Source organism: Equus quagga, chromosome 5 (assembly GCF_021613505.1).
Source record: "Equus quagga isolate Etosha38 chromosome 5, UCLA_HA_Equagga_1.0, whole genome shotgun sequence".
NCBI lineage: Eukaryota > Metazoa > Chordata > Mammalia > Perissodactyla > Equidae > Equus > Equus quagga.
This window is the reverse complement of record NC_060271.1, coordinates 117,019,757-117,041,847: the sequence shown is the minus strand read 5'-3', so window position 1 is coordinate 117,041,847 and position 22,091 is coordinate 117,019,757. Positions and strand designations below refer to the sequence as shown.

The 22,091-nt window shown below is 51.5% G+C and overlaps 2 protein-coding genes across 2 annotated transcripts; one reads left to right on the top strand and one right to left on the bottom strand.

Annotated features, from left to right (window-relative positions):
• Positions 1-236: 236 nt before the first annotated feature.
• SLC30A3 (solute carrier family 30 member 3) lies at positions 237-9,170 on the bottom strand. The gene is made up of 8 exons (XM_046660213.1): positions 8,837-9,170; positions 5,142-5,323; positions 4,237-4,383; positions 3,987-4,140; positions 3,209-3,407; positions 2,855-2,960; positions 2,456-2,590; positions 237-1,562 (listed from the first exon to the last, which is right to left on the bottom strand). The coding sequence occupies exons 1-8, from the start codon at positions 8,929-8,931 to the stop codon at positions 1,414-1,416; spliced, it is 1,167 nt and encodes a 388-aa protein (XP_046516169.1). The 5' UTR covers positions 8,932-9,170; the 3' UTR covers positions 237-1,413.
• Positions 9,171-10,320: 1,150 nt separating this feature from the next.
• Positions 10,321-21,860, top strand: DNAJC5G (DnaJ heat shock protein family (Hsp40) member C5 gamma). The gene is made up of 5 exons (XM_046661852.1): positions 10,321-10,482; positions 20,033-20,148; positions 20,455-20,668; positions 20,865-21,009; positions 21,793-21,860. The coding sequence occupies exons 1-5, from the start codon at positions 10,450-10,452 to the stop codon at positions 21,858-21,860; spliced, it is 576 nt and encodes a 191-aa protein (XP_046517808.1). The 5' UTR covers positions 10,321-10,449.
• Positions 21,861-22,091: the final 231 nt, after the last annotated feature.

Sequence of the window (22,091 nt, the reverse complement as noted above, 5' to 3'; positions counted from 1 at the left end):
TATGGGAGGGATGGCCTTGCAGAAATATGTATGGGCTAATGAAAGTGCTCAGTCTTTGCTTCAGGCTAAAATTCTTTCAACCTAGGCAGGGAAGGTCCGTGAATTCCCGCTGATCCAAAGCACAAAGTCTAAAATCAAAGCACAAAGTTTGATTTTTTTAAAAAGAGAAAATCAACAATCCCTTAATGAGCCTGGTTTGTAAGATCAAAACATGATTCTTGAGGCAAAGGGGGAATAATTGTAAGAGAGGTCTTCGGTGTCTGCCGCCCAAACCTGGACTCAGGGCCGGGGCACTGGGACTGAGGCCCTCCCGGCACCTTACACCACTTGAGAACAGGGCCCACATCAGCACCGTGGGCCAACCACTCTCCCCCAAAGGGACGCAGCTTCCCTCCAACCAGCCTGAGGCCAGCGTGGCCTGCGGGAGCCTTCAGGAGTGACTCCCCAGGATCCCTTGGCTTCTTGCCTTCCAATTTCTTCTGCAGCCAGGCCCAGGGCACACGGGGGCTCTCCCTGAGCCAAGGCCCCAGGCTCAAGCATGCTGCAACTGGGGAAGGTAGTAAAGGGCCTGGCGGGTTTTAGCCTCCATCAAAATGGATATTTGAGGGTGAAGAAGGTGGAGAGGCTGAGAAGGGGTAGGAGGGCTGTGGAAGTTCACTCCTGTGGGATTCCATCAGTTCCCAGATGACCAATTCTATTTCCCCCTCCTGAGGAGTCAGCACAGGGGCTGAAAGATGCAGTTAGACACAAGTTTATTGGTGGAGCTGTGGCGGAGTCCTCCCTCTCTCTGGGATAGCCGAGGGGACAGCACCAAAAGAGGGATGGACAGACAGACCCCCAAACAGACACATGGATGGTGCAGACTCAAGAGACCATAGCACAGCCACACAGGCACAGAGACACACAGGCCACAGCACCAGGAAACACACACACACAAAGACAAAACCACAGGGCTAGAACACACGGACAAAGTGCACGCTTTGGGGCTCCTGCATAGACAGAGCGAGGACCAGATGGGGAGGGGGGCCCCTGCTGACCTCCCCCAGGCATAGGCACAACAACAGCACACAGACAGGCAGATGCCCCCAGCCAGTCAGCCAGCTTGCCACACAGACAAATGAACTGTATGGAAAGGACACTCTTGGCTCCTCAGATGGTGGGGAGCAGGGACCATGGGACTTCTACACCCCCAGTGCACTGATTCCCCCATTCAGCCTGACTCCCACCCCACCCCCCAACACATACTTTGGTCTTGCCCACTGGGGCTGGGGGCGGGGCAGTTGACAGGTGGAAGGAGGAAGAGAGTAAGGGGTACGGGCCCAGCTCTGTCCCTTCTCCATGAGCAGGGAGGCAGGTGCTGAGAGTCCGGGGCTGAACCTGGGCCTGGCAGTGGGGTGAGGGTGGGGCCGTGGCTCAGGCTTGGGGGGGCTCCCGGCAGCGCAGGCACTGGGCCATCTCAGGCTGGTACTGCTCCACCTGCAGGGTACAGCTAGAGAATCCAAACCGGGAGTGGAGCTGGGATGTGGCTTCAGCCAGGACAGCTTCAGGGTCAGCCGTGGAGTCTGCGGGAGAGTGATAAGAGGCAGCAGCTTCCCAGGGGAGTCCGGAACCAGGCAGGGGCCGAGATAAGGATGGGTGAAGGGGGACCCAGGGGCTGGTATGGAATTAAAGCCAGGATTGAATGGGGAGCTTTATATTCCTCCTGTATTGTACGAACAACGTGAAAACGTCAAAGAAAAGATTGAAAAGACTCACCCCTAATCAACCCTGCTAACACACCAAACTGTCCTTATTTTTCTATTCTCTCCTGCTCTTTTAGTATCAATATGCAGCAGTGTGTTTCAGTAGCCATACCACCCAATTTTCCAGGACAATCCAGATGTTAAATATTCTGTCCCATTGTCCCTCTAGAGTTAGTTACCATCAAAAATCCCACAAGTATAATATTTTTGGCATCCAAATTGCATGTCTCTGATTGCTTCTTGCATCTGGAAGAAACTCAAAAATCCTTTGTCAGCTTGTGAGTCACCATATATATTTTTAATAGCTGAATCATAATGTAGATATAATTTTATATTCAGCTTTTTTCTCTTAGCATTATACTGTAAACATTTTTCCTAATTGCCATACAGTCTTCATAATCCCCATTTTTAGTAGCTATGAGACACCCCACCAAGTGTACCTATCCTGCAGGCACTAGTGATCTTTTAAGGCTGGCTGATTCCCTGCACTACTTCAGGGAGGGTGAAACCTCCCCTAGAACACCCTGTCCAGGGCTCCTTGTCTCCAACATGCATGTGTGTGTGAAACAGAGACGGAGACAGAGAGAGAGATGGAGAAAGGTAGAGAGACTGAAAGAATTCCATTAATTCAGGCTATCTGCCTATGTTTGGAGGGGGAGGGGAAGGGAGAAATATTTCTAGGATGTAACCAGCTGGGGCCAGTGTGGACTCACCAATAGCCAGGTGTGCAGAAGCAACATGGTAAGTGAGCGTAAGGGACCACAGGTGCAGCTCATGAGTTGCCCGGACTCCTGGCACTGACAACAGTGTATCCCGCACAGGCTCAAACCCCAAACTTCGGGGGGTACCTGCAAGCAACACCCACCATGCCTTACTGTCAAGGCCGCTCCCGCTCGAGGGCAGCTCCCCACCAGACTCCACCTCCTCCATCCTGTACCTAGTCACCCTGTTGACCCCCGCAATTTACCCTGTGCCTAAATCCTCCTTCCAGCAATGGTCCCCATGACCCAGGCCTTCTCCCCACACTCTCTTCAGAGAAAAAGAGAGGCACCCAATGCTAAAATGAGGGCAGAGAGGACCCCAGGGGTGGGGAGTGGGGGCGTCTGATTTACCTTCCATGAGAACACGAAGAACATCTCGGAGGGTAGGAGCCGTGGATCCAAGGGCACAGATGGAGAAGAGGAAGGTGCTGACGGGGTCAGCTGCCTTGTACTGAGGCTGTGGAGAAAGAGTTCCCTAAGCCCAGTAAACAGAGAACTTTCAGAGGAAGATCTAGTGGCATCCTGGACAAACAGGACAGGAGAAGCCCCTAAGAATCCTACTGAGGAGAAAGGGACCATGACCTCAGGCCAGGACTCCAGGGGAGCAGGGAGCTGGAGTTGGGGAAGGGAGGCTGTGGGTCCTCGGAAGGAGGGGCTGGGTGTGGATGGGGGAGGAAGGCTGGCGCAGGCCTGCACAGACGGTACCTTGAAGTAGATGAGGACGGAGGCAGCCAGCACCCCAAGGCTCTGCAGGAGGTCCCCGAGCACATGCACAAAGGCCGCCCGGACGCTGGTGTTCCCCATGGGCAGGGGCTCCCCAGGCCCCTCCTCCAGCGGTGCATACTCTGCCCCCCTAGACCCGTGGCTGTGGGGGGGCCCAGCCTGGTGCAGCACAAAGGCCATTCTGAGGGGGAAGCAGAACAGCTCAGCCCAGGCGGCCTGCTCCCAGCCTCCTCAGCCCTGTTTCCACGCCTCCTCCTCTCACCTCCCCAGGACCCCCTTCTGCACCTATTTTCTCAGGCCCAGGAAGAAGACAACCTTGTCTAAGAGAGACAAATAGTGCAGCTTGGGGAAAGAATACTGGACTTGGTGCTGGAGACGTGGATTCAGATCCTGGCCCTGCCACAGAAATAGCTATGTGGCCTGGGCAAGTCGCCTGGTCACCTCTGGGGATCTATTTTATTAACTGTGTATGAGGGGTGGTACTACCTACCTCATGGTGGTTGTGAGCTTTAAATGAGTCAATACTGTTGAAAGCCCCTCGCAGAGGGGCTGGTACACAGTAGGCCTTTAACAAATGTCTGTTGACTCTGAATTTTAGGTCTCTATCCCAGTCCCCTTCTCAGGCATCCCCAGGGCAGAGAGTTGAGAACCGTGTCACGTGTTGCATGTCTGTCAGGGAGGGGAAAGCCAGCTCTCCCATCCTGGAGGAAGACCCCTCGCCCTGAGCCCCACATGGTGCCTGCTCCATACTGGAACGTACAGCAGATTGGCACAGACTGCGATGCTGGCGGTCAGCAGCATGGCACCCCCCTCGATGTGGTAGTCGCTGTGCAGCAGGCGAATGAAGGCCAGGTACAGGAGGATGCCAGTGACCATCCAGAGGGAGACCACAGAGGCCAAAGCCCCCAGAGTCTCTGCAGGGGGAGACAAGCTATCAGAGGCCTGCCCGGGACGCTGAGAGGTACCCTCTGACAAGATTGAAGGGTCACCAGGCCACGCAGGGGCCTTACCTGAGCGGTGCCAGCCAAAGGTCATGGTGCGGGTGGCTGGACGGGTAGAGAGCCAAAGGGAGAAGAGGCTGCCCATCATGCTGCCCACGTCTGCGAGCAGGTGGGCTGCATCAGTCATAATGGCCAGGCTGTGCGCCAAATACCCACCTGCAAGGGTAAAATGATGTACAGTGCGGTTCCATTTAGAAAATATCATGCAGTGTGTGTGTCTAGGCATGGAAAAGAGATTGGGGGGACATACACCAAAATGTGAATTGTGATTTTTCTCTGGTAATGGGATTACAGGTAGTTTCTACAAGCACACCTCATGTTATCATGCTTCGATTTATTGTGGATTGCAGATATTACGCAGAGGGCAAGACTCTCCACCAGTAAAAATATTACAATTCGCTGAAGGCTCAGATGATGTTTAGCATTTTTTAGCAATAAAGTATCTTTTAGTTAAGGTATGAACATTGTTTTTTTAGACAGAATGCTATCGCACACTTAATAGACTACAGTATAATGTAAACACAACTTTTATATGCCCTGGGAAACCAAAAAATTCATGTGACTCGTTTTATTGCAGTGGTCTGGAATCAAACCTGCAATATCTCCAAGGTATGCTTGTATTTTCTTCTTTTCACTTATCCACATTTCCTAGTTTTTCTACAACGACATATTTTAATAACAAGAAAATAGGACTTAAAGAGACCGGTTAACACTGAGAAGCCAGCCCTGGCCCTCAAGTCCCCTTGGTGCAGTCCGTCACCCTCGTCCAATTCCGGAGTCCTGGGCACCCAACTCCCCCATCCCAGCCATCTCTGTCTTCTCTGCCTCTCCACCCAGGAACATCCCTCAGACTCTGGATGGAGAGTTGCTTAGGCAGTTGTCAAAGGGATGGGGTTGGAGGGGCTTCAACTTACCGACCACCTCCCCAGCCATGAAGACACAGCACACAGCACAGGCAGCACATAGTTGCCTCTGCGCCTGAAGCCTCTCAGGGGTGAGACCCGGCTGAGGCAGAGGGTCCCTGTGGCAGTGGTGGAAGGGCATCTCCAAAGGTTTGGGCTGCTCGGAGAGGGGCTCTGAGGGCTCTGTGAAGAGACTGAGGTGGGCACAGGGTTCAACCTGGGGCCTGGCCCCCGGGCTGACCTGCTCCTCACTCCCAGGTCCTGGGTCCCCAAGACTGGCTTCATCAGATGTGATCCATCTCTCGCTCCTTCCCAAGGTCTGGTCAAACCCAGAAGGCTTGCAGACAGAGGACCACATGAGAGATAGGGGCTAAATGAAGAGCTCAGATCCCAGCCTCCTTGCCTTTCATACAAAGAGCCATAGATTTCCACACCTGGAAAGCACCTTAGAGATGGTCTAACACTTTATTAAAGACATTACAAGTATGAGGCTCAGAGATGGAGATGACTTATGAAGGACACACAGCTAGTTAGTGGTAGAGCTGAGACTAGACTCCAACAAAATCAGTTCCTTATGATAAGCACCATAAGGAATTCAAAATGAGCAGGACATCTTTCTGATCTCTGGAAGCTTTTGGTGAACCAGACAAATGTGTACCTAAATACTAAGATATGTAGCAGCAGGTAGCTATCACCATTAGAGTGGTTAAAGTGCTATCAGAGTTCCAAGGATAGAGGGACAGATTAATTCTGATGAAATCAGGGGAACAACTGAAGGAGGGAGGCACCATAAGAAGAGCCTTGAAGGATGGGAGGGCTTTGATAAAGGGGAGGTGAACACACCAAGCAGAGGCAATACACAGGGAGGGTGGTGTCAAAGTGTGGGCAGGACTCAGTACTGATCCTGGCCTTAGTGCCTCCCTCCCAGGTGCACCTCCCTGTGCCTCCACTCCCAGATCTTTTACTTTCCCTCTCTAGACATGCAGCTGAACTGTGGCCCTTTAAGAGAGGAGTGTAATGTTGAAACCCAAAAAGTCTGAGGCTCCTGGCCCAGAGAACTAATGGCCAGATTCCAAAGCTGGGGTTAGTCATGGGGAGGACAGAGTGCAGACTGTTATTTCCAGGGATGGTAGTGGTAGGAGCACTGGATTTGGAGTCTGCCACATGTTAGGTGAACCCTCCAACCATACGCACCCTGTCACCTTAACTACACAGTGCCATAAGCCTCTGTTGACAAATGAATGGGGCTGAGGGCCTCACCGATGGGTGCCAAAGGCTGAGCTCAGGCTAACTGAGTTTCACGTCCAACGAACTACCTAACCTGAACCCCAGCAAGGAGAGAACCTTCCATAGAATAAAGGACCTAGATAGAAAAATACAGTCCTAGAAATACTCATGGAGGTGTGTCAGAATACCCATGAATAAAATGCAGGCTCCAGATAGCAAGGTGGTCATAGCAGTAAATCTGTGGGGAGGGGCGCTGGGGCCTTCTGGCTGAAGAAAGCTCTGCCAAGTGGGTGAATTGGAGTATGAGGGAGGTGGGGGGACATTTGGTGCCTGCAGGGAAAATTCAAGTATTGGTAGGTAGATTAATTTCTTGGAATTTCCTTCCAAGACTTAGAATCTGGGTGTGTATGACTCTAGGTGTGTTTCCAGAGGAGATGGGGAGATGAGGGTGGCTTCGAAACCCATCCTCATTCTTCAGTGAGGTGTGCCAGGCAGTGTATACACACTGAAGACCAGTCTAGTGGGAGAGACAGACGTGTCACAAACGACTTACTATGCAAGGAGAAGCTGGGGCCAGGAGGGTTATGAACAAAGGACTTTGGAGCACAGGGGAGGGAGTGAACAACTATAATGGAGGTGAGGAGAACGTCACAGGAGAGAGGCTGAAGATGAGACTTAGGTGGAGAAGAGAATGACAATGACAAGGTATAGAGCTTGGAGTGTGTGAGGAGTCAGGGCAAGGGCTGAGGAGGAAAGCTATCGGCTCAGAGGAACATAAAGGGAGATACACTGATTGATTGAACACATCTTTCCTGAGCCCCGAGATGACCTTGCCGATGTACTAGTCTGGGAGGAAGAGAGGAGAGATGGAAGGGTCCAGAATAGAGCAGGCCAGAGGCTCCCTGCACAAAATTTTTGAGGCGGGGTAGGTAGGTAGAGAAGAGCCTCTTTCAGAAAATACTGCAAGATTTGGTGACTAATGGTCATATGAGAATGGAGATGAGCTGGGTGTCAGAGATCCAGGTCTGAAGAGCAAACAGAGGCTGGGTGGCTTTGGGGCAGTGGGCAAGATGCCTCCCTGGCCCTGTAAGGCACAGCGCAGCCAGTCATCAAGGTAGCCACCCATCAACAGGCTGCTCCCTTTTGTTCTGCATGAATTGGGTACTAAAGAAGCCTCACTGTTGGTGTGTGAGTGGGTGTGTTTGTGGGGGGGCTACATGCTGTTTAGAAGGAAGGAAAGGCAGTTGTCTCTCCCTGGCCCTCTGAAACCCCCAACAAACAAAAACAAATAATGTTAAGCCAGGGTGAAGGGAGATGTAGGGAGGGGAGACAGGCCTCAAGCAAAGTCAAAAGGATATGTGAGGAGATGCCAGGACCACGGCTGGAGCCCCCACAGTCTGTAGTCCCCTGCAGGAAGGAGTCAGACGGGAAGTCTTCTCTCTCTTCTGCTAATCCACTCCCCCACCCACTCAGGTTTACAGCCCCCACCCAGAGAAAGAGCGAGAAACACACAGAGACACCACGTCAGAGACAAAGGGAGAGGGGCTGGGAGGGGGAACAGAAAGATTGGGAAAGATGAGGGAAGAGAAAAAGCCTGAGACCCTGCCAAATTCTCGAGACAAACGGACGGTCAGCCGACAGACAAAATGGCCAGCGGAAGTGGCCGGGAAGGGCCTGGCGCGGCCGCTCCGCGGGACCAGGCGGGCAGAGCCGGCGGGCGCCGGGCGCGGGAGGCCGGCGGGACGCGGAGGCGGTTCTCCGGCCGCCCCCGGCCCGCTGTCCCGGCCGCTCGGCGCGCCTCATTTCACACCTCGCCGCCCCCGGCCCCGTCTGTGCGGAGCCGGGAATACCCCCTGCCGCCCAGACCGCACCTGCTCCTTCCTTGCCGCCCCCTCGCTTCCCCGCGGCCGCCCGCCCCCCAGGGGCCCGGAAGACCCACCGCGGAGCCCGGGCCCATTGCTGGCCCGGGCGACCACAGCTGGCCGCGGCTGGAGGGGGCGCCCCGAGCCCGGGCGCGCGGAGGGCAGGGCCAGGGGCCTGCAAATGGGGCTCCGAAGCCTGGGCGGCGAGGTGCTCCCGCCACCAGGGCCCCGGAGCAATGCGGACATCTGGACACCTGGCGCGAACTCCGGCTCGACGGAGGGTTAGTCGCTCGCAGGGAAGTCGGACGCGGCGGGGGCGGCGGAGGGGTCCGGAGGCTTGGGGGGCGGGCCGGGGAGCCGTTTCGCGGGACCGGGAGGAAGAAGGTGGCCGGGAGCAGGTGTAGCGGGCTGTTGAGCGGCGAGGGTCCGGGCTGGCTGGGAGGGCCGAGGGAAGGGGGCTCTGTGCGGCCGGAGGGGACGGAGCACGGCGCCGCAAAGCCGAGGGAGCCTCGGTGCGCTGGGGCGGCCCGCCGGGGCCGCGCCGAGGGAGACAACGAAATAGACCGATGGCAGAAGGGTGGCACCCCCGGGCTGAGGGCCGGCCCAGGTCTGTCCTACCTCTTCAAACGCAGGCCGCCACCGGCGCCGCCGCGGTCCCGGGGGCTCACCAGGCGAGTGGTCTCCGAGCCCCCCGTGGCGGGAGAGGGTTCCATGTCCCTGCGGTCCTGACTGTCTAGGACCCACTGAGGGAGGGAAAGGCGGGGCCAGCCCCGCGCCAAGTCCGAGAGGCCAGCCGACCCCCGGACTCCCCGCAGGGCCGCGGGGCCACCAGAGTGGAGGGAACTGCGGCGACTGTGCGCGGGGAGTCCGAACTGCAGATCCCGCGGCCGCTGGAGCCCCGCCCCGCGTGGGGCGAGCTCCCCAAGCCCCGCCTCCAGGCTCCCCTGCCTCTCCTCCACGCCTAGGCCCCGCCCCCGAGCCCCACCCCAGAGCCAAAGCCCCATTTCCCTGTGCCAGAGCCAGGTCGGGGCGGCGGGAGCCCCCTGCGCCCCGCCGGGTTCTGGAGATCACCTCATCTCCATAGCCCCTCCCCTCGGCGAACTAGCCCCGCCTCCGCCCAAGCCCCGCCTACCGGCTCCCAGCCAAGCTCCTCAGGCCTGGGGACCTCGCCACCCACCTTCGCCCAAGGAATACCGCGCCTTGCACGCCCGCGCGGGTGCGTCGCCCCGCCACTCGTCACCTCTTGGGCCCAGGCCCCCACGCAGAGGCAGGAACAGGTGTGAATCCATTACCTATCTCAAGAGAACCAGAAAAAAAGTGGGGTGAGCCGTGAGACATCAGGGAGAACTCGAGGGACTCCGTCCAGAAATCTCTCTGAGGAGGATGTGGGGTCGGAATTAGTGAGCGAGATCTGCTGCCAAGCACTGTATGCTCATTACCATTTATTTTTATACAGAAACATTGGGTGACAAAAAGCTTCCTGCTCTCCTTCAATCCATTATTATCCCTATTTTTCTGATGAGTAAACTGAGTCCCAGAGGAAGAAGTGTCTAGGGTCATGCAGCCGGTGACTAAAGGGCTGGGCCTGGAACCCCATCCTCTTTCCTTTCTCGGTTCAGGGAGCCGCACTGGCGACTGAAGAGAGTGCGAGCCGAAGTCTTGTCGCTCAGAGGCTGGGGCAGCCAGAGGAGAGAGGAGCGGCACCACCTCTCCGGGGGCACAAGCCAGTGCTCTTGGAGGGAGCCTGCGGTCAGCTTGTCAGCAGGTGATTCCTTACCCCCGAACCTGTAGCACCTTCCCGGGCATTACTTCATTTTAACTAAAGTCCAGGGGAAGGAGTGACTTACAGCAAAGTCGGTGGGCGAGCCTGGAGTCGAAGCTTCAAATGCTCAATGCTCTCTGCCCCTCACGCCTGCCGCCACTGTAGAATGAAAGCTGGGTGGGGATCGGATGGTGCACTCCAAGCTGCGACACTCTGAAAGTAGTCAGGAGGAAAGGAAAGAGTGAGCATGGATGAGGAGGCGCGGAGGGTAGGAGTGGTTAGTGAGCCCAGGTAAGAAACCCATCAACCGCACCCTTCAGAACACACTGGGCGTCCTGAATTTAAGGTTCCAGGGATAGACTATCGGCCCCAACATTATAATGCCAAACAATGAGACCGTGAGTGCGTTTCCAAAAGAAAAAAAAAATACAAAACCCGGAGCACGTGCCAGATAGAGTGGTTGGAAGTGATGGGGTTAACCCGGGAGAGCTTCGCGGAGGAGGTAAGGCTTGAACGGATTAGGCAAGCTGGGCGGCGGGCTGGCTGTTCCGGCGGGGGAGAGTGCGGCTGGTGCCAAGGTTTGCGGGCGGCGAGTGCGAAGAGACCGTACTGCGCCGGGGAACGGTGCGCAACGGAAGCGCGAAGGGGTCTGCGCGCGCCCTGGGCGCCGCGCCTCCACCCACGCCGCGCCCAGGCCCGCGCCAGCCTTTCCTTGGCGCCCTGCCTGCCACTCCTCGCCGACGGCCCAGCCCAAAGCCCACGCGGGGCAAGGGAGTGCGGTGGAGGTGGCTTTCTCTCTCCAACCTCCCCTATAGGCATGGGGCCTCAGTTCCCTCTCAGGTCATAGGGGAGCAAACTGAGGTGGCGAGAAGGGAAGCTACCAGGCAAGGTCATCTTGTGGTCCGCGTCAGAGCTGGGATGGAGCTCATGTCCTCGCCCGCTATGCCAGGGCCCCAGGCACATCTCGCCTGGCGCCGTCGGTTTTCGAAGCTCCGCACCAGAGCTGGGGCTTCCCTAATTCTGAGATCCTTGGAGCTGGGACGCAGAGGGGCCACCGCGCATTCCAGGGTTCGGATGCGGTAGCCTCGCCCCAAGCGTCCAGGGCGGGCGAGCTCGAGAATGGAAAGAAACTGCGGGGTCCCATGCGGGGAAGGGGGTTCCAGGCACACCTCAACCGATGACAACAGGGGACACGATAACAACAATGGCTTCCTCTGGGATTCCCTTCCAGAGCAGCCCACAGCGCGCGGACAGCAGCCCCGGGTGCCCGGGAGGGGGCGCAGATGCTGGCACGTGCCCGCCCGCCACAGGGCGGGGAGCCAGCAGGTGGGGACAGGAAAGGGGCGTCAGAGCAGACGGATTACAGGGCTGCCCTCCGCCGCGGCTCCCTGGGTATGTCGGCCCTTGGAACGTGCCGCCTCCGGAAACCAAGGGCACCGGCTGGGAGAATACCAACAGTTGCCTTTGCTTGGATTTGTATGCAAGAAAAGCCTAGGAGTGAAAAAGACTGCTTGCATGTGTTTCTCAAAGAGCCATCAAGCGGCCTTACGAAAATCTTTGCAAAGGGTCCTCCTGAATTCCAGGCCTGAGGAAGGCATTCTGCAGGTGGATCCGACCTAGGAAGATTATGCAGGTGTTAGAAGGACAGCTTAGGACTGGTGCCTGTAGGGAATTGTAGTCTTGTAAGAACTATTCATTCAACATTTGCTGAACACTAACTTCCTGACATGAACCTTACCAAGGAAACTGGGGATTCCTGGTGAACAAAATAGACTTGTTCCCCCCCCCCCCCCCCCGGCTTTAACTTGATTGCAAGAGATTTCTGTTCTGCAGTCTTTTGTTACTGATTTACAGAGCAGAGAGTGGCAGAGCAGGTCAGAAGGGAGTTTCAGGGGGACCTAGGCTGGACCAGTTCATATTGGAAGAGGAGAACAAACCCTCGTGCTGAGGTCAGGATTTAGGCCAGGCTAGAGATCCTGAGATCAAGACTTGGAATCCAAGCATTGGGCAAGGATTAACATTTGAAAGGTCCAAACCAGGCTAAGGGGTCTGTGCCCCAGGGGGCCCAACTTCTACTCCCCTCTCTGCTCAGGTCTTACCTGCAGGGAGCCTCTCCTGACTGCCCTCTGGCTGGGTTACGTGCCCCTCCCTGGCGCTCTCAAGGCCCATTGTGTTTATGTGATTTTAGCACTTACCACATTGTAACAAGGAAGTGGTTTCCTTCTTTGTCTCCTCAGGAGAGTACATGCTCCCTGAAGACAGGAATGCTCTTTCTCATCACCGAGTCCCCAGCGCCCCCTAGCAGCTCACACATAGTCCTAGATAAAGCCATCCCACAAAGGAGGAGCTGTTTGTCAGAATGGAAGCGGCATGGAGGAAGTAGGATTTTAGTTGGAGATGGAGAGGATGAGGGAAGGCTGTAGCTTAAATGTCTACCTCCCTGACCCCCAAACTTTACGCTTCTTTTTCTTCCTTAGTACTTGTCATATGGTAATTAAATTATTTGGGAATTACTTGTTTCCTCACTTGGCTTCCAAGATACCATAAGTTTTCCTCCTACTTCACTGACTGCTTATTTTCAGTCTCCTTTGCTGGCTCCTCCTCATTTTCTCAACCTTTTAATGCTGGAGCAGCCACGGGCTTGGTCATCCTCCTCTCTTACCTTCCAGCACTCACTCTCATGGAGACATCAAGTCTCAAGGCTTTAAATACTATCTAGAAGCAGCAGAAAGCAGTGGTTGTTGAAGCCGGATAATGGGGACATGGGCGATCTTGTACTATTCTATTTTTAAATGTGTTTGAAATTTTCTATTTAAAAAAACTTAAAAAATAAATGGTATTTATATGATGATGAGTCCAAGATCTCTCACTTGAGCTCCAAACTCACATATGAAACATCACCTTGATCTCTCCTCTGTAACGTCTAATAGGCATCTCAAGCTTCCTTAGTCTAAACTGAGCTCCCCTCCATCACCCCCATCCCAAAACTTCTCTTTCAGCAGTTCTCCCACATCAGAACATATAACTCCATCCTTCCATTTGCTCAGGCCAGAAACCTTAGAGTCATCCTGGACTCTGCTATTTCCACCCCACATCCAATCTGTCAGCAAATCCTGCTGTCGCCCTTGTCCAAACCACCATCATCTGTCTTCTTGATTACTATAGTAGCCTCCTAGGTTGTCTTCCTTTTCCTACCCTTATTTCCCTGCAGTCTATTCTCAATCCAGTGGCTAGGCAACATAGGCCAGATTTCAGCACTCCCCATCTCACTGTCAGCCAAAGGCCCTCCAATGGCTGGCAAAGCCCTACACAGTCTAGTCCCCTCTGATCTCATGTCATACTACTCCCACCTCACTCCTCAGCCACTCTGGCCTTCGTGGGGGTCCTACAATACACCAGGCACACTCCCAGCCCAGGGCCTTTGCATTTCCTTATCTCTCTACCTGTAAGACACTCTGCCAGATGGCTTCATGACTGACCTAAGGACCTGCTTCAGGTTTTGATCAAAATAGCAACTTCGCAGGCCCTCTCTACTTATCCTTTTGAAAAATGCAATCTTTCCTCAAAAATTCTCTATCTCCAGCCCCTGATTTATGTTTCTCCATAGCCATTATTACCACCTAACATACTATACATTTTACTTTTTTTGTTTACTGTCTATTTCCTCCCACCAGAATGTAAGCTCCATGATGGCAGACATTTTTGTCTGTTTTGTATGCTGCTGTATCCCCAGCACCTAGAACAGTGTCTGGCACATGACAGCACCCAATAAATATTTGTTGAAGATATTAATGAATGTCTGTGTTCCATAGTAGGCTATAATCTATTAGAGCAGAAAAAGAGTTCGACCGATTATCATTGTATCCAAGGTACTAGGCATAGAGCAGTGCTCAATAGATATCTGTTGAGTAAGTGAACTGATTCATGAAAAGGACAATTCATGAAGGGAAATGGTGTGAGAGCAATGGGATAGAGGTGAGAAAAAACAGGAATATTTAGGGGGAAAAGACCACCCTGATTGTCATGGAAGGTTCACTTTAGGGCAATAGTAAACTGAGTTTGGAGAGATAAGTTGGTATCAAGTTGCAGAGTTCATTGCTGGATTTAAAAGGTTATTTTGCATCCTGTAGGCTATGAGCCAAGGAGAGGTAATGATGGAAGCGCTGCTTTGCACACATTGATCTGGTAGCAGTATCCAGGACAAAACTGACAGTAGGAAGAACAGTTAGAAGACTAGGACAACAGTCAGTGTGATATGGAAATCCTTTAACTGGGGGGCTTCAAGGCTGTGGGAGCCGAAAAGAAGGGACAGTTGAAAGAGGCATCTTGAAAAAAAAAAAAAGACTTTTTGGCTTAAATTTGGGGGAAATAATGAGTCCACAGCCCAGTGATATTTGGGTTTTGAGCATCATCATTATCTTGGAAATAGTCATAACATTAACCTAAATAGAGAACCCAAGAGAAGCCACCAGTTGGGGGCAAGATTATGAGTTCAGATTTTAGAGTGCAGTTTTGAGGCAATAGGAGGCTGGCATGTGGATGACACTAAGCTGACTCTAGAAGCATAGTTGTGACAGATGAAGCCATGGGCATAGCTTGGATCTCTCAAGAAGAGAGAGGGTACAAGCAGAAGCTTAAAGACTAAACCATATAGAATATCCACAGTCAGGAGGTGAAGGAAGGAAGAGGAGCCAGCGAGGAGGACAGGAAACTGGCTGGAGACGTAGGAGGAGAACCAGCAACATGAAAAGATGTGAAATTGGTGGAGTTGAACAGAAAGGAGAGAAATGATTAAAGGCCCAAAGCCTCTTCCCGAAACATAGCCTGGTATTTGTCACTTTATTTAGACACACTGCCTGATATTCTACCAATTGTTCCTTTCGTGGTAGTAGGAATAAGACGGTGAGGCTATCAATAGTCTTTCTCACTATAAGCTGAATTACAGTGTTTTCATCAGACTGTTTTCCACCTAACCCTTAATGATGTGATCATTTCATGGAGGTAATAGTTTTTATTAGAAATGTTAAAAGGAGAGAAGTAAGAGGTAATTTTGGAGTCCTGACTGCTTGGAGAGGACTGCTGGGATATTCTGGATAGCCAGAGGGCAACATGAGGACATTGGGTAGAGGAACAAGAAAATGGGATTCTAAGAGGCAGGGAGAAGGATGTAGAAAGAGGATGGAAGGATACCAATGACAATTTGCAAATCTTATTAGAGGAAGGATCCTGATTTTTCCCTTCTTCCCAGGGACAAAATAAAAAGCAAATTCTCTCTTTCCAAAATTGGGACGAGACAAGATAGAAAGAATGATGATGATGATTATAATGACATAGCACTTACCATGTGCAAAGCACTGTTCAAATTAAATATTTAATCCTCTTAACAATCCTCAGAGGTAGACCCTATTATCTCCACTTTACAGCGGAGGCAGGTGTGCCAGTTAGCCTGCCCCTAGGTCTGCAGAGTCTGGGATGCAGGTCAGAGAGGACAGGGTCATGAAGCAGCCTCTCCAGCTGGAAGCCCTCCACCTGCCACCCCGAGATGTCTGCCCCGAAGAGCACAAGCAAACTAATGGGGCCGGAGGTGGTGTTGGTCACATGTAGTATCTATGCCTTCAACTGGAGGAGGGAAAGAGGGACATTGCCTGACACCCATGAAATGAAGTGACTATGAACTACAGCCAGCTCTGTCTCCAGACCTGGATTTTTCAGTGGGAAGGGAGGTGCTGTGTATAAGGAGCAGCCATGGTGTAGACACTAAACTTGGAGTTGGAAGACTTAGGTTTGGACTTGACTGCTTGACCTTGAGTAGGTCAATCCTTCTCTCTGAGCCAAATTTTCCTCAGTTACAAAATGAAGGCATTGGATAAGAGTTAAGCCTCTGAGGTCCCTTCCAGCTTGAAAACTGTACAATTCTAGAACCTGGTGTTTGGGTATGACAAATTATGATCTCTCTCTCCCACTGCATATGTTCGAGCGCGTGATATTTTGGGTATAAATATGCCAATGTCTGCTGTCTGTATGTGTGTATTCCAGCTATATGACTAAAACTTTAGTTGTTTGTGGGCAAATAAGGGATGCTTCTTGGTTTTCTCCAAGAGAGACCAAATGGCTCTGTGAGGTAGGAAACTCTAAGATCACTGACTCAAGGTATGGCAGGAGGGCAAATGACTCCAGAAAAGGTTTTAGTCTGTAATCATTCTTTAGCAAAGTTATTTTTATTTTTTCCATTCTTTTTACAACCAAATATAATTCAGTTTTGATATCAACCCTGTGAAATGACACAGGTTTTTACAGAAGAGGAAAAAGAGACTCAGAGATTAAGTGACTTGTTCAAGATCACACAGCTTGTTAGAGCCGGAGCCAGAACTAAGATCTAGGGCTCCTGACTCCTGGCTTGTGTGTGCTTCCTATTCTGTGCTGGGTGTTAGAAGAGACCCTGTGCATAAAAAACAGAGTCAAAGGGGGTCTGTTTCTAGGTAAAGGCAAAGTGGAGAGCCTCTTTGGATGCCAGGCCACCTCGCCTGCTCTATTCCCACCTCTGCAGCCTACTGGCTGCAGTCACTTCATTCAGAGGAGAGGTTCAGAAGACCTAAAGATAATGGTTATTTCAAGGGCCACAAACTATGATTAGAATGTCAGAGGGCAATGATAAGCAGTAATAACATTCTGGAGCCTCTGCCAAGATGTGAAAGATGTTTACTAACTCTTCTCAGAGCCTAATTTGCCCTCTTTCTCTGGGCTCACTTCTTCAATAGGGCAGGGATGTGACCATACCACTTCTCAGGGCTGTGGTGAGGACCAAAGGAGATGATTAGGTAAAAGTACCTCTGAAAAGGCACACAAAAGTTTGCTCACTCATTCAACCAACCACCATTTACAGAACACCTACAATATCCCAGGAACTGTCTTAGGAACTGGAAGAAACAAGGAGCTCAGCATCACCATTATTATCTCCCCTTTTTTCCCTTAAGGCCTTTTTTCCCTTAAGCCCTGTGTCTCTTCTTGTCTAGTACCATATGAGGCAAGATGGGCCCTGTGGCCCTGTCGAATTCCTCAGCTAAGTGCTTTTGACCCATGGAATTCTTGCTATGTACCAACCTCTGGGCCTACCTGGAATCAGCAGAGGGCTCCCTCTGCTGTAGCTCATTCTACAAATCCTTAATTCACTCGTTGTGAGGCAGGCATGGTTCTAGATGCTGCGGATACAATGGGGAACAAACATACAAGGTCCCTGTCCTCGTGGAGTTCACTGTCTACTGGGGAAGGCAGAGCTTAAACAAATCAACATGCAAATAAATATATATTCACAAATCATGGTGAGAGTGGTGTGAGGTGGGGAGAGAGAAGTAGAACTCAATTTGGAAGGCCCCTCTGAGAAGGCACGAAGCTGAGATCCTCGAAGGATAAGAAGTGAGCCAGCAAATAGCCTGGGGAGGAGTCCTCCGGGCAGAGAGAACAGGGTGGCCAAAGGCCCTTGACATGGGAGGGAACACGTGTCTTCAAAGATTTGACAGAAAAGCAGTGTGGCAGAGACCAGAGCAAGCAAGACAGTGGTACTTGATAGAGTTGGAGTGAGAGGCAGGGGCTGGACCACGCTGGGCCTGTAGACTGAGGTGAAGAATTCACTGTAAGTACACTTACTTCTGATGCCTTCTGCTCTCTTCCCAGTGCTAGTGAAGAAACGGCCTGGTTGTTTTACTAGTTCTACTAGGTGTCCCATGATGGTGATCTAAGTTTGGAGGTTAGAGAAATTTGGCATAGTACAAACCACCCCAAAAATTGTCAGTTTTAGCTCCTTCACTTCGGTAACTAACCTTTGAACTCACCTGCCCCAGAATCTATGAACTGGGTGGGTAATGCCAAAGATTTTCATCCCTATCCTCTACACTGATCACAGATCTACAAAGTAAAGGAATCAATTCAGTGGTGATTTTGCCTGTTGCATATGGGCTCCTTAGTTTGCTCAGATGGCCCACATCTCTTGGAGTGAAGGATTGATTTATCACCTAAAACCTGGAAGTGGAGGTAAATGTGCACAAGTAACTGTAATAAAGGGAAGAGAGGGATAAAAGCCACAAGAGGGGCAAAGAGAGAGATTACTGAAATAATAAATTCCTTCAGTTACATGTTATAGGAGCCATTGAGTGCTCCTCTGTAAAGAAAACCGATATCATGAAATGGCAAATATAAGTGGTGCAAACACTACCTCCTGTAGGAGACCACAGGAAGTGAGGCCAGGTAGAGAGAGGTGCTCTCATGCCCTGCAAGTGGGATGTAAATTGGTTAGGGATGTAAATTGGTACTTTTGGTACCTTTCTGGGAAGCAAGTTAGGAGTATGAATCAAAGGCCTCAAAAACATTTGCTTTGACCCAATAATTCCACTACCAGGAATCTACCCTAAGAAAAAAAAAGAGACATTTAAAGATTTATAGACAAGAATTTTCATTATAAGGCTATTATACCATCAAATGGTTAGAAACAATCCAATCTGGATTATATAATTACATTATGATACATACTCATGATGTAAAAGTATTTAAATCAAGTTTTTGAAAAACCATAGTGACCTTTGGACTCTGAGATATCGTTTCAAAAGAACATGCAAACTAATAATTACAATATAATAGGATAAACGCTTTGACACTGCAAGGTAGGTACAACTGGGGTAATGAAGGAAGGATTCCCAGGAATACTAACATTTGATGTAGGTCTTAAAGAATATGTAGGAGTTTCCAGGTGGAAGAGAAAGAAAGGACCAAGTGGAGACCCTTAAATTCAGAAAAAGAAGACCGGGAAGATAATACATCTCTCGAGAAAGTCTTGCAACAACCACACCTCTTATACAGCCACAGTCCGCAAGCTCATTATCATTCCGTTACTGAGTCGATGCGCCATGACGGTGATCGGGACGGGCGACCTCTCCCATGGGAGAGGACCGGATGCCTCTGGAGGCTGCGCCCAAACGTAGGCTGGAAACGATGGGTGGGGCTGAAACCGACTGTAGGCAGCCCTTGGCCGCTTGCCCCAGCAATCCCTACGCTGAGGCTTCCCGTTAGTGAAATAAGTCCCAGGGCCTCGTAGCCTCACCTCCCAGACCTTCCGGCGGCGCCAAAAAGCGACCAGAGTGTTGACGCAGCGCGCAAGCGCAGTGGGCGGCTGGACTCGGGTGAGAAGTTTCACGGCATGATGGAGGTTGCATGAGGCCTACCGGGCTGAAGGCAGCCCCTCCGAGGTAAAGCGCCTGGCCGTGTGTGGAGTCCACGCGGAGGAGGACCTGGGGAACCCGAGCACTCTCCTCGGAGCTTGTTGCCTTGGTTCTCCGTGGCCGCACCCTCCCGAGCTCTCTCCCACTCTGGGGTTCTGCTCCCTTTTCCCTCGCTGGTCGGCCCCACGGCTGCCTCTCCCCGCTTCCTTCTTCATCTCTTGAGTCATCCCTCTGTTCTCCCCACTGCCCCGGCTCTAGGGGGCAGGGGCAGGATGGTTTGAGAGGCGAGGCTGGGGGAAGAAGACAGTCTGTGGCCCAGCTGTGAGCATTGTCCTCTGTCCTGGCTTTTGGACGCTGACTTCTCTTAGGCAGCTCAGCTGCGGTCTGACTTCTTTCTCCCATGGCAACTGTGGATCCCTGATTCCTGAGCCACCTGTTAAGGGCTGGGGCGACGCTGGGCTTTCAAACCCAGCAATGAGCTTGGACAGGCCCAAGGCTGTGCTAAGTACTTAAGGTGCTAGTAGCTCTGGACAAAATCAGTTTCTTCCCATGGCGTGGACCTCCACCTGCTTACACCTCTCTAGGATGTGGGGTGTCTGGAGGTCTCTGTAGCTGAAGGACGCTGGGAAAGGTGAGGAGAAGATGTTCCTCTTTAAAATTTGAATTTGAACGTCTTTTCTGGTCACCTGCATGCTCCTGCTAGTCACAGATCCACTCACTTTGTCTTACACTTGTCCCTTTGTAGTCATTTCCCTGCCTAGCTCCTGAAGGCAAAGAGCTTCCTGTTCCTGGAAGTTCAATTCTCCGGGCCTCACCTGTAATATTTCTTCTCCTCTGACCTAGATCATGTCTCATGTGGATGAAGCAGCCCGCCGGCTGTCCAAAAGTGGGTCAACCCTCTATGCAGTGCTGGAGCTTAAGAAGGGTGCCTCACCTGAAGACGTCAAAAAGGCCTACAGGTTCAGACCTCAGCCCCTCATTAAGCCCCGGAATTTCCCCCCTTAAACGTTTTTCTTTCTCCCTTGCTTTCTGACCTATTTTTAAATCCCCAAGCCTTCACTTTGGGGCCAGATGGGGCTGTCCTCCTCTTCAGTGTGGTAGGGGAAGGAGTTTAGGCTTGGGCTCCTTGCCTCCATCATTTGTACCATGTCCCACGCATTCCTTCTTCACAATTTAGAGACCTTTGCCTGTCATTCATCCTAACCCTCCCTCCCCAGCCATTCCCCATCCTCTCCCCACCCTCCTTTTGGGTATTGCCTGGGTAGGAGACTGGCCTTGAAGTATCATCCAGACAAGAATCCAGGGAATGCTCAAGCAGCAGAAATATTCAAAGAGATCAACACAGCCCACGCCGTACTAAGTGACCCTAAGAAGCGGAAAATCTACGACCGGCATGGCTCATTGGGAATATATATATATGATCACTTTGGCGAAGAAGGCGTCAGATACTATTTTGTGATGAATAGTTGTTGGTTCAAGGTACACAATTCTTCCTAGTCCCTTAAGAATAAGGAAGGAGAGGCAAGCCTCCTCTTCTAGGACTGCTGACCCTCCCTTCCTAGGACAGATGTTTCCGTTGTCTCATGTTCTGGGTGCTGGGAGGATTGAGGGAGGGGAGTTTGAATGGAAATATAGAAGATCTGCTGGACTGAGGCCCTGCTTTCCTGTCTTGTAGACACTTGTCCTCCTGTGTGCTCTGCTCACTTGTTGCTGTTGCTGCTGCTGCTGCTGCTTTTGCTGTGGAGCACTCAAGCCACCACCTGAGGACGCTGCTAGGAGAAAACCCCAGCAGAATGTCCGGAGTCAACCTTCAAGGTCAGGTGAGAACTGTAGACAGGGACTGAGGTAAGAGCCGGCTTAGGAATGAAAGAAATAGTGGGGGATGAGAGAAATGGTTGGGGTGAATCCGTGAACCCCTAAATATGGGAGTCTCAAGTCGGTATTGGGGCAAGGTAAAGAAAGAGAAAGGGATACTCTCGGTTTCTGAGGGGCTTCTGCCACAAATTGGCAGCTTGAATGTGGTTTTGGCCTCTCATGATTGTTAAGGAAAAGGGGGTGGGAGTTAAGGTAAGGAATGGGATGAGAGAGTCTGCCTAGAAAAGGCAGTAGTTGAAGACAAGTTAGAGGATGCACCTTGTTGCGTTTCTCAAAAGGAGGGTAAAGTGTCTGAGATTATCCCCACCCTCAGACTTGACTTGAAACTGTGGGTTGACTGAAGTTCACACCAGTGCCACCTAGTGATGCTAATGTGTAACTACAAGGTAACTATTTTCTCATCAGTAGACTAAAAAATTGTTACTAAATATTTGTACTTGTGTTTTTCAAATTCCGTTATAGGAAACAAACAAAGTTCTAGAAGGCAAGATACTTATAGTGAAGATGATTAAAAGATGAAGAAGAGTAAGGTATGAAAACTGAAATGCAACAATAATTAAAGGAGGAGACAAGAATATACCCTAGCTTCAGATGAGTCGTTGGTGGAAAGTTTATATCCTTATAGTATGGACTGAAGATGTCTGTATCCTTCCCTATAGTGGGTTTGCTTTAAATTTCAGGTGACAATTCCTTCTGGTTAATAAGATGCCGACTTCTTCTGCCCCTAGGTGCCAACCCAGTGAGGGTGCCTTTCGCTGCCCAGCCCACTGGACACGTTGAAGAAAGGAGCAAGTAGCCCTGTTCTGACATTGACCCTGATTTGCCCCTCTTCTTGTAAGAATCCCAACTTCAGAAGCACTGATGGTGTCCATCCCAATGGAGATGCCATCTCTGTCCTTGATGGTGTCACTCACCCTGATGATACAGGGTCACTCAGCTACTCTTCTTTTTTAGCCCAGTTTTTTAGCCCCCATTTTAATCTGTTAGAGAGCAGCCCTCCCATCCCTACCCTTATAAGGTCTCAGGT

Bases quoted from the DNA above. Each gene is read 5' to 3' on its own strand.
- SLC30A3 (XM_046660213.1), bottom strand. From the start codon at position 8,931: ATGGAACCCTCTCCCGCCACGGGGGGCTCGGAGACCACTCGCCTGGTG. The intron at 5,324-8,836 runs GTAGGACAGACC...TGCCCACCTCAG, and splicing joins GGCGGCCTGCGTTTGAAGAG to TCTCTTCACAGAGCCCTCAG. The intron at 4,141-4,236 runs GTAAGGCCCCTG...CTCCCCCTGCAG, and splicing joins CTTTGGCTGGCACCGCTCAG to AGACTCTGGGGGCTTTGGCC.
- DNAJC5G (XM_046661852.1), top strand. From the start codon at position 10,450: ATGGGGTTAACCCGGGAGAGCTTCGCGGAGGAG. The intron at 10,483-20,032 runs GTAAGGCTTGAA...CCTCTGACCTAG, and splicing joins GGGAGAGCTTCGCGGAGGAG to ATCATGTCTCATGTGGATGA. The intron at 21,010-21,792 runs GTGAGAACTGTA...TTCTGCCCCTAG, and splicing joins GAGTCAACCTTCAAGGTCAG to GTGCCAACCCAGTGAGGGTG.